A 12,450-nucleotide genomic window follows, 5' to 3' on the forward strand; every position below is an offset into this window, starting at 1 on the left:
AGGGGGATGAGATTGAAGCCTATAAATCCTTGACTCAACCTGGGGACTAGAGATCCTATAACCAGGTTCAAAGGGAAAAACTAATCATATGATGACTTGTTGTGAAAAATGCACTATCTTTTTATTTCCCTTCCTATGATGTGAGTGCATTTTTTCCTGTAGTTTGTGAAGATTGAGTTGATAAAACTCTTAATGAATATTTGTAGCCCGTATGGGTGGAGTGTTAAGCTTACAGGAGCACTCTAGACAGATTTCACCTATGTGATGTGTGGAAGTAGGTCGCTTCCTATGAGAATTGGCTTATTCTCAAAAGCACTCATGAAACCGGGATAGCACATGGCCATAACGTGCTGGCTTTAAAGCTCATGTCAACACCTTGATTATTATGTGTAAGCAGTGATATTTTATTTCCCTTAAGCAGTCATAGTTCAAGTCTGAGACCACTACGACTCTGGAGTAAAAGTTACTGTTTCACTAAGTGGAGGTTCAATGCAGAGCACACCTTCATTATGCATAGTAGTCTTCCTTTAGCTGATAGACTCTCTTGACTAATATTTAAATGAGTGGGGGATTGTTGGTGTGACCATTTTAATATTATACAAATTGTTACATATTCACATTGCCACTACCACACTAAGTCTTTGCTAAAATGTATGACATTTATGCCTAATTACTCATGGTCAATTAATGACCAGAGGCATAAGGCAAATTGCTTTCTGAACGTTGGCATCTACACGTTAGTGCATTTGTTGCCCTCAACTTTATTTCATTCTTTACTCCTCCATTATTCTTGTAACCTATGTAACTCCTAAGACCATTATCTTCACTATTTACTACACCATTATCTTCCTATTCATTGCTAGGAAGACTTCTTCTAGTATAAATAGTGGTGGTCTTCATTTGGTTTGTTACACACAATACAACAAGAAATATAGAGTGCATAAGGTTTGTCAAAAAGAGAGTTCTTATTAGTTGAAGGGAGGTGTTTCTTTTTTGTGGAGCTTTGGACTCAACTCTTGTCCAGAGTTGTTGAGTTATACTTTGTGTTAAGGTTGTTGTATCTTGGAAGGGACAAGTCAAGAAGGAGTATTGCTGGACCGGTGAAAACATTTGCTGCAGTGGGCTTGAATCTCCTTAAAGAGAGCGAGATATCCGCGCCTCAGCCTGAAGAGATTTATTTCTTCATTTGTATTTTCAATTGTAATCTTGTATTTTTGTTATCTTGTAAGTTTTCACTAACACACTACTTCTTCAGAATTCGGTGCCTTGTTTATCAAGATCGAATTGAGAATGTACCAGAAAAATTGGTGGTATTCCGGTTAAAGATTACACCAGGTAACCTTCTTATTATTTATCTAAGGAGGAAAATAGTTTCTAAAAGTTAATTATTTTGATATTTATCATGTGTATCTTGGGAAAAAGATCCACAAACCATATGTTTTGGAATGAATTTTACTTGACAAATAGTGTTGTTTTTTAAAATTCTTTAGTTTGCAGAATCAGATATGCACATTTTTGTTTGATAAAATAGTATGTCAAAATGTTATAGTTGGAAGGATATTTGAAAAGAAAGCATTTCTATGTGATAATCTAAGAATATATTTTATTCTATTTAGAGAAAAAAAATACTATTGTAGTTTGGTACTCCGTGTGAAATTTGATTGTGTCTAATTGTTGTAGACTAAAACTTTTGTCGTTTTCTACTCTATAAAAATTGGATTATGCAATTGGTTTGAAGAATATGAAAACTTCACCTAATAAGTCAGTGTTGTACTTTTGATTTTCTACAAACTTCATTGTTAAATAGAAACAAATTGTACAAACAAATTTTTCTTTATTGTTAGTATTCTAAATACTAAGTGGTATGTCTACTGTGATAGAAAAAAAAGTCCAGTGACTTAAATTGTGTGATTTTGTGCCTGCAATAGGTGCCTCTATGGAATGAACTTTGACACTATGTAAAGATTGTCAAAGAGAATTGAAGCACTATAATTCTTTCATAGAATAATATTTCCAAAAGAGGTTTCATGCTGCCAATGACATTTTAATAGTCTGGAAAAATATGTGGAAAAATATTTTCAACTATTTGAAAAATATTTTTGAAATCATATTTAAAATGTGGGGGGGGGGGTTCTTTGCTTATGACAAAGATAAAATTAGACTTAGTGTCTGATTTCATTTGGAGCACAAGATATAAAATTCGATGATGCTTTTGTACTATGTTAGACCCACAAAATTCTTGGAGTATATTTGATATCATGGTCGTTAAGTTTCTCTTTTACTAGTATATGGTGTGACTAGTATGAAATTACCAAATTATATATATACTTGTTCAAAATAATAGTGTTCTTTTATGAAAAAATGTCACTTAAAATGCTGTATTTTTTCATGAAAAGATATGTCTATTAAAATAAAAGTATTTGTATAGACATGAATATTGGTGAATAGTCATTTGTCATGTTTTGTAAAAGAAGCATTTTGGATTATATTTCCTTTATTGGACCCGGTGAAACTATGTTCATGGGTAGTTCTATAACAATCAAATTGAAAGTTATGGAAAGGTCCTTCTGAAAAGGACATTTGACTAGGTGCTGACTCTAAACAATGTTTGTATCACATAAAATTGTAAGAAGTAGGAACAAAATATTTGTGAGAAAAAGCTACCTCACGGAGAGCTTTTCAAACTTAATATTTTATTTTGTTTTTTCTTTCTTGAGTTAAATTGTTTGTGACGTTGAATGCTTGGGACATGTCAATTACAAAATCTTGTAAGGAAAACTAATCAACTTAGAAGTTTTGTCTAACTTTGAGTGCAATAAATAAAAATGTCAAGTTTGTGTTGAATCAAAGAATGCTAACCATTCTTGTAAATCTGTTGAAAGGAATGCTAATCCTTTAGAGTTGATTTACACTGACATTTGTGATATGAAGTCAACACCATCTCATGGTGGGAAAAAGTATCTCACAATTTTTATTGACAATTGCATTAGATACGACTATGTCTACTTGCTGAATGGTAAGGATGTAGCAATAGAAACGTCTAGACAATATAAAAATGAAGTTGAACTCAGTTGGGCAAGAGATAAGAAGTGATAGGGATGGAGAATATAAATTTCATTTTGCAGAAATATGTTTGAAAGTGGATTTATCCATCAAACTGCTGTCCTATTCACCTCAATCTGATGGAAAATCGAACGTTGAAAGAAATGATGGATGCATTACTTATAAATTCAGGTTTACCACAAAACTTGTGTGGAGAAACGATCCTTACTGCAAAAGGGAACAACAAAAAGTTTTGTTTTTTCAGAAAGAAAACAATTTTGTTTGTTCAGGACACAATCTATTCCATATGAGAAATAGAAAGGAAGGAAATCCAACTTGAAATATTTCAAAGTGTAGGTGTGTCTAGCCAAAGTCCAAGTTCCTATTCTTAAAATGATTAAATAGAACCTAAGACCGTGGATTGTAAAATTAGACTTGAGTAGTCTAGTGAACGGTCTAAAAAACCCTGGAAAGAACAAAAGGAGAATGTACTTAATAAAGAGATTCAAAGGCGTAGTAAATGTCAAAGAACATCTACTTTCTTCGGATCTGATTTTGTAACATTTCTTATGTCATATGTGGACTCATGCTTTTTTTTGAAAGATGGTGTCAATAGTTAGATTGATTCAATCTTGAGTAACCATAATGGAAGTTGATTGATGTTCCTCCAGGAAATAAACATTTGGGTTCAAAGTAAATCTTCAGAAGGAAAATGAAAGTCGATAAAATTGTTGACAAATACAAAGCAAGACTTTTTGTCAAAGGCTTTAGACAAAAAGAAGATCTTGATGTTTTCGATACATACTCGCTAGTAACTAGAATTACATTCATTCGAATGTTAATTGAATTAGCTGCAGTATATGACCTCTAAATTCGTCAAATGAATGTGAAAACAGTTTTCTTAAATGGAGAATTGGGGGAAGAAATTTATATGGAACAACTCGAGGATTTTGTGGTTCCTGGTAAAAAAAAGAAAGTGTGCGAACTTGTTAAGTCACTTTATGGACTAAAACAAGCACCCAAACAATGACATAAGAAATTTGACCAAACCATGTTGGCAAATAGATTTAAAAATAATGGAAGTAATAAATGTGTTTATATTAAAATAACAAGGTCATTGTTTGTTTGTATATTGGTGATATGTTGATCATAAGTAGAGACACTACTGACATAAATGCTACTAAACATATGCTAGAAAGCAGCTTTAATATGAAAGATATTGGAGTTGTTAGAACTCCATAATGATTAGCATTGTCACGGTCTCATTACATTGAAAAGGTACTTGACTAGTTCAAATATTTGGATTTTAATATTTTCAAAACTCCAATAAATGTGAGCTTTGCACTTCAAAAGAATAAAGGTGAAAGTGACTCACAATTGGATTGTGCTAGAGCATTGGGAAGTATGATGTATATCAGGAAGTGTACACAATCAATATAGCATATGCTATTAGTAATCTGAGTCAGTTCACGAGTAATCCCAATCAAACTCATTGTATGACAATGGAAAGAGTTTTGGGGTATTTAAAACATACTCAAAACTATGTCTTGCATTATAACAAATATCCAGCAGTATTGAAAGGATATAGTGATGCAAATTGGATCAGATCAAATGAAGTAAAATCCATGAGTGGATATGTATTCTCTTGGTAGAGGAGCAGTCTCTTGGAAATTCTCCAAACATACATGTTTTGCTAGCTCTACAATGATCTATGAGCTTGTCGTGAATAAGTTGAAAGACTCCGAAATTTCTTGATACATATTCTTTTTGTCCCACACCTTTTGGCATCAGTATGCATACACGTTGATACCCAAGATGCAATAGGTAGGGCATGTAGCATGATTTATAACAAAAAGTCTCATCATATAAGACATAGACATGATACCGTTAGAAAACTACTTTCTAGTGAAATTATCACAATTAACTATGTAAAGTCAAAGGATAATGTGTCGGATCCACTTACAAAAAGGCCTAACTAGAGAGAAAGTTGAAAGATCATCTAAGGGAATGAGTTTACGACTTAAGACAAGTCATCATGGTGGTAACTCTACCTAGCAGGTTGGCACGAGATGTTGCCATATGCTTTGTTAGGTTACCGAACGACTGTCAGGACATCAGTTGGAGCTATTCCATACTTGCTAGTATATGGAACAAAAGCAGTTATACCTGCAGAAGTTGAAATACCTTCGTTAAGAATCATCCAAGAAGCTGAATTGGGTGATGCTGAATGGGTTCGCAAGCGGATTGATCAGTTAACATTGATTGATGAAAAGAGAATGGTTGCTGTCTGTCATGGACAACTGTATCGACAAAGGATGATTCGTGCTTTTCACAAGAAAGTAAGAGCCAGGATATTTGAAATCGGCCAGCCGGTCCTTAAACGCATTTTCCCTCATCAGAATGAGTACAAAGGGAAATTTGCACCAAATTGGCAAGCACCTTACATGGTTCGCAAAGTATTATCTGAAGGTGCCTTAGTCCTGTCGGAGATGGATGGCACTGAATGGCCGAAACCAATCAACTCAGATGTTGTCAAGAGATACTATGTGTGAAGCTTCAGTTTGTACTTCAGTTATTTCCTTGTAATCTCTCTATTTGCTTGTAATTGCTTTGTTTAAAATCTATCCCTATGTAATGAATTACGTCTGACCTGAATTATCAAGAATGAGATACGTAGGCGGCCTATGTCGGCCTCGGTCACCCTTTTTATCCCTTTTTAATTTTTCCTTGTGTTTGAACTACGTTCGACCTGAATTCTCAAGAATGAGATACGTAGGCAGCCTATGTCGGCCTCGGTCGGTTTATGTGTAATTTTATTATTTTTGTTAATCCTTGAGGGGAACTACATTTGACTTGATTCCTGCCTCAATGGGATACGTAGGCGCCACAACGGCTCGGTCATATTTCCTGTAAGATTTCTGTTTATCTTTATAATAGAAACTGGGAAAGAATTTTTGAGAGGAACTCAAAAATTCTCAAGAAAGAGATCTCTCCGACAAAATCAAGACTGAAGTTACTTTGAGATTTGCAACTGGGACAAAATTTTTGAGAGGGTCTCAAAAATTCCGTGATTTACTCATCAACGCTTAAAGATAAGCCAAGACAGTTAACTGGGATAGAAATTTTGAGGATGACCCCAAAAATTTCAATAAGGTTCATCTGAAGCCTAGAATAACCCTGGACACTCCCCAGCAACTGATCAGATATATCTCGAGACATCACCTCTAAATGAGGTTCATTAAACTTGACGTGACATGACACTTGGCAGTGATCTTTTCCAAATTTTATATTTTTTGAAAATTTACTTTTCCTAAAAACTTTTCTTTCATGTTTCAATCATTTTTGCATAAAAGGGTTTTGTCTTATCTATCAAGAAGCGGGAGATCGGAGAAATCAACCGGAGATAGCAAGATAAGGAGCAGACAACCGAAGAGATCGACACAGATCAGTTCATTCTTTAAACTAACAATTTTTCTGTGGACGCAGGCTTATAGGTTTACCTCAAAATCAGCATATTCCACCATTCAATAAATATGGAGAAGTCAAAAGGGCAAAGAGATCCCCGAAATTGACAATTTTTCTGTGGATGCAGGAAGTATTTTGTGCTTCTTATACCAGAGAGTTGGGAATACGAGTAGCTTTATTTCATTCAAATTTTCAGCAAGAAGAGGTCCATAATGAACATGCAATCATGTTCGAAGATGGAACAAATGAAAACCTCAAAGAGAGCAAGATTATTATTTTCCAGCAACGAAAGATATCTGGAAGACATTTTACCTGCATTACATTATCAGATATGATAATATTCTTACCCTGAAGGTTATTTATATTGCATTGTCGAATGAGATGATGCCACTACTCTAAGGTTTAATCACATCGTATTGTCGATTGAGACGATACCACTACCCGGAGAGTCATTTATATCGTATTATCGAATGAGATGATACCATTACTCTGAAGGTCATTTTTATTCGTATTGTTGATTGAGACGATACCACTACCCGGAGAGTCATTTACATCGTATTATCGAATGAGATGATACCATTACTCTGAGGGTCATTTTTATTCGTATTGTCGATTGAGACGATACCACTACCCGGAGAGTCATTTATATCGTATTATCGGATGAGATGATACCATTACTCTGAGGGTCATTTTTATTCGTATTGTCGATTGAGACGATACCACTACCCGGAGAGTCATTTATATCGTATTATCGGATGAGATGATACCATTACTCTGAGGGTCATTTTTATTCGTATTGTCAATTAGGACGATACCGCCACCCAGAAGGTACCTAGAAGATCACCTAGGTTGTCTGGTGAAGCATAATCTTCGTTCGGTACTAGGGATGGCATCATCAGAGAAAGAGTCATGCATGGAGAGAAAGAAGGCATGCATCGCGGAGAAGTCATGCATAGCAATAGAAAGAAGTCATGCATCGCGAGAAAAGAGATTCATGCATTGCAAAAGAAGATTCATGCATTGCGAAGGAGATTCATGCATCGCGGGGAAAGGATCATGCATTGCAAAAGAAAAGATTCATGCATTGCAAGAGAAGATTCATGCATTGAGAGAGAGATTCATGCATCGCGGGAAGAAGATTCATGCATTACAAGAGAAAGATTCATGCATCGCGGAAAGAAGATTCATGCATCGCGAGAAAAGAGATTCATGCATTGCAAGAGAAGATTCATGCATTGCGAAAGAGATTCATGCGTTGCAAGAGGAGATTTATACATTGCAAAAGAAGATTCATGCAGCGCGGGAATAGAATTCATGTATCGCATGAAAGAAATTCATACACCGCAAGAGAAAGATTCACGAATAGCAAGAGAAAGAGTCATACATCGCAAAAGAAATGTTTACCCATCACAAGAAAATCAACATCAACTGCATCATGTTTCTTTGCACAGACGACATCAAGAGAACTACCAGCATATTATATCAGCCTATTTTATTACTTTGACATCAAAGGAATAGTACATTGTAGATTATATTGCAAATATGAGACACAAGTTTTATTTGCTTCACGTCAAGCCCGATAGAGTTGACGTCAAATGTTCAAGGAGAACAATTAAGTGTCAACACGGTAAAAGACATTGTATCCCATTTGATTTGCATTTTTATGCTAATGAGTTTTATCTCAGTCTTTGTCGAGAGCATTCGAAATGATGAATCTCCAAAACAAACCACAAGTGCAGACGACATCAAAAAGGATGCAGCACTACGTGGAACTTTTTCTTAGCAGCGAACTGGGACATAGTCCAAAGAGGAGTGTCAAACTCTTAGGACGCGAGCAGAGGAGCGACATCCACCACAATCAAACCACACCCCTATCAGAAGGCATGTGGATTTTTCTTAGGTTTGTCGGTTTCAGTTTCGCTTCTGATAATTTTTGGTCTCTACTGGAAGCGGCTTTCCAATCTGAGTGACAATGCACCAAGAGCTTTGGAAATTATGTCCGTGTAAGTTCTTAATTATGGGTGTGAAGTGCACCACATTCATGGTTAAGAGGTTGCAAGCCTCCTTTTCATACTCGACTTACTTTGTCGCTTTTCTAAAACCAAAGGTGATCTAGCATAATAGATTTCCTTTTCAACCGATAGAGTCGAACTACAAGTAGCCTGATTTCCTCAGTTGAGGGATATGTAGGTGGAATCAATGTTGAAAACTGGACTGTATTCCAATCATTCGCTCTTAAATCTTATTCTCGAGCATTCCGGTCCCTCTATAATTCGATATCAGAATGACTTTTGAATTCTTTCAAAATCGTGCATAAAATCAAGCATATCGAACTACAAGTGGCCTGAATTCTCATATAGCCTGAGATATGTAGGAAACCCACGTCTGGGGTCGGCCATAATTCCTAAAGACCGTACAAAAAACCCTTTTTCAGAAAGATGAATATGTAGTCGATCAAAATTGGATTAGTCAAATTCATTTTCCTCGAATTTCTTATATCAATTCAAGTAAAATGAGGGACAGTTGTTGACACCCAATTTTGACTCTCCCCGATGTAAATTAATCATCGAGCTTCTTAAATTCCAAACGAGTTGAAATAATTGACTTTATAAAATTCAAAATATTTTTCAAGTTAGCTTAAAGTAATTTCGTCATTTTTACAATTTTTTTGAATAATATACTTGTTTTACATAATTATGTATATATTAATTAGTATATTTTATGAATATTTGGAAATAGTCTCAAAAGGATTTTGCTTTAATTAAATATTTGGTTAATCAATTTTGGTTATATAATGGTTTATATTTTAAATTATTTAGTTTATAATTAAATTAATTATTTTATTTCGTTAAGATTAAGAAACTCGCTAGTTAATTTTTATTGATTTGCCTTATTTAGTTTTAGCTGAATTACCGACTAAATTCACTTCTATAAATGTTAATTCGATTTGGCTACGTTTGAAATTTGTACTTAATTGCAAGACCAAGAAGTCGGCCCTTTTATTTTTCAAATTCATGCAGCCCACTTCCATAAATCAACAGCAACATACCAACAATGCAGGCAATTTCCAGTAGCTTATCAAAATGCCCAGCCCAACACGCCTCTTTTCCTCTCATCCCAACATACAATATTCCCTCGGCCCAATTTCCCCCTTTAACCCGGCCCACTACAATTCTAAAACATCCAGCACAATCCAATATTCTCAATTTTTTTCCTTCAACACGTCAATTCCAGCAAACAACATCAGAACGCAACACAGCAGCACCATAGCGTCTTCCTCGCTGCAACAACAGCGAAAAGGCACCTGCCAGCAGCTATGAGTCTGTCCTTGTGGCCTCAGGATGGAGCCATGTCGCGCCCAAGGACGAGTAAGTCGATCCCAGCCATCGATCTCACCATTTCCACTTTTGGAATGGGGTTGAAGACCTCACAAAAGTATGTTTGCCTCTAATGGTGATTTTTTTTTTAAAGTTTGAATTGAGATGGGCCTTACGCCTATCCGAATTTGATCATTTTCCCCCCATTTCCGAACCCTAGTTCCCCATCTATATAAAGCCTCTTCTACTTATTTGTTAGGGGAGGTGAAAAAAGAAGGAGATTTTTTAGGCGGAAATTTTTGAGTTAGAGAAAATATTGGAAGAAGTTGGTGAAATCGGGAAAGTTTAAAATAGGCCAACAATATTATCAGTCATATACAACTATATACATACTTAGAAAATAGGCTCCGTGGTAAAGGGGGGAGTTAATTTTTTGGCTTAGTTCCTTTTTCTCGCTTGTCTTTGCTCTGCTTGTCGGAGTTCTCGGAGTAATATTTCGGTGGTGAAGTCGTCCCCTGCTCGTTCTTGTTCAGCTCGCTGCCCCGAAATAGGTAAAATTCCTTTTTCAAATGTCTCGATTCTTTCCTTTTGATTTATTGCTGATGCTGAATGACGGACTGTTGGTTTCAAATTAATTGCGTCTTAATTGTTCGAAGTATAAGATGTGTTATCTGGTTTGTTGTTGCTTTGGTTCATGGCTGTTAGATAAAATCTTGGAGTTACTTCGTCGCAAGCACCAGCTCCTTCATTATTTGTTATTGTTGGTCACTCGTATTTCTATTTGAAAGGAGCAGAATCATAGAGAGCAATTGTTATGGGTTTGTCGGAGTCTGAAAAATCTATTTCCCGTGGAGTATTTAGCTTTAATTTATATTGCTTCTTGCCTTCTTAGATTAGCTCCAAAATGTTCGCTTCTTAACCTTCGTATTTAATCCATCTCGAAAACGGCACTCTCTATTCCGTTGTTTGTGTTCTTGTCTCGGTGTTGGTTTGATGTCTTGGTAAATATTGAAGCATGTCCATCTTTCTCATATTTCCTCATTAATCTGCAATTTGTCAAGGTCCTATCTTGCTCATGTCCGGAAATTATACACTTCCCTATCCTACTTTGTTATTTTGTTAATTGGCTCATTCTCGTTTGAGTGTGAAATTTCGCTAATACTAAATAGATGCATCACTTCCCCAATGATTACACAAAGGCATGACATTCATCTCGGTACCATTGTTTGAGCATTCATTACACGTTAGAAGGGAGGGTCATCTATCTATATTGCTACGTTATGTTAAGTCAACATTCGTCTATCATTGTTTATGTCTTGAATTCCTGGCTTTTCTTTGATCTCATGTGTCCCGCTTTAGAATTTAGGGATATCGATTCTAGCCTCGGAGACCATTATTTTGGTCTATTGGCTGTCCGCGATTGTTGCTAGCAGAATACTTGCCCTTTCAAAGCTTATTGTTAATTTACTGTTTGATCTGATCGAATTTGTTTGAAATCATATGATTGCTAATTTAGTTTTGTTCTAGTTTTTGGTTTGTACTGTAGATAAAAAATATTAATTTAAAGGTATCACTTGTGTTAATTCAAAATTGTAGGTAACGTGCTCTGTCCTTGTCATAAGCTTAAAAAATAAAAGTATTTAAGTGTCACGTACTTTGTATCTGAGTCAAGTGATTTTTTATATGTATTTTATACCTTTTTTTTAATAAAAAAAAAAGTTGTTAATTATTATGATTTATAAATTGATACCAATAGAATTTCGAGAGTCAATTAATTTTATTTTTTATATAACTTTCAAATATTTAAGTTGTTAATTATTATGATCTATAGTGTTATTTATATCTATACAATTTTTAGATATATAACAAACTAAAAAAAAAAAAAAGGGGACATAATTTTTCCATATTTGGTAAATAAATAAAGTAATTAGCATTTTAAAAAATGTTTTTGCCATAAAAAAAAATGAAAGAAGTTATGAGGTATAAATAAAGAAAAGGAAATAAGAAGTGGGACCTATATTATATGCATCCGTCTAGTGTTCTAAAAAATTTATTTTATGGTGTCAAATTGCAAGTCTTAATAGTCATTTTATTTTTAGATTATTAATAATTAGTTCTTATCTAATTTTGTTTTAAGGTATGAGTCGATGTAGTACGTATGTTACTTCCCCTTTCATTATTATTATTATTATTATTATTTTACACTTGAATGCTACGATTATGCTTTGCACTTATGTATTATTAGTTAGTATGGTAGTACATTAATTTTTTGTGACGAAGTGACTATTGGGCCCTCTTAATCACATCTTTAAAGTATTGCTGTTACAATATGTTTCGGTATGCTCCTCTTATTGGAATGGACTATTAATGCACCCTTTGAGTCAATAGATAGTTATTCGTTATTATTATTTTATTTTATTTTTATTATTATTTTTTACTTTTTTTTTCAATTTTATGTTTTCATAAGTGAATTTGCTTCTCCCATTTATTTTTTTTATATATATACCAAGTTGGATTGCATACTAATCCATTTATCTTTTGTTGCATGTGAAATCCGTCCGGGTTCACTACGAATTCCTACCTTCTCCCTTGCATTTTCGAGAGAGCCATAAAGGCTCAAATTCCT

The 12,450-nt window shown here is 34.7% G+C and overlaps 1 protein-coding gene across 1 annotated transcript in view; it reads left to right on the forward strand.

Moving 5' to 3' along the window:
• The window catches only part of LOC102597188 (O-acyltransferase WSD1-like), a 14,019-nt gene extending 8,425 nt beyond the window's left edge, over positions 1-5,594 (forward strand). Inside the window, exon 8 of the mRNA XM_006345230.1 lies at positions 5,134-5,594. Coding sequence (XP_006345292.1) covers positions 5,134-5,594 — 461 coding nt within the window. The remainder of the gene's footprint in view (positions 1-5,133) is intronic.
• The last annotated feature ends 6,856 nt before the right edge of the window (positions 5,595-12,450 follow it).

This window comes from Solanum tuberosum, unplaced genomic scaffold (genome assembly GCF_000226075.1).
Source record: "Solanum tuberosum cultivar DM 1-3 516 R44 unplaced genomic scaffold, SolTub_3.0 scf00063, whole genome shotgun sequence".
NCBI classification, from domain to species: domain Eukaryota; kingdom Viridiplantae; phylum Streptophyta; class Magnoliopsida; order Solanales; family Solanaceae; genus Solanum; species Solanum tuberosum.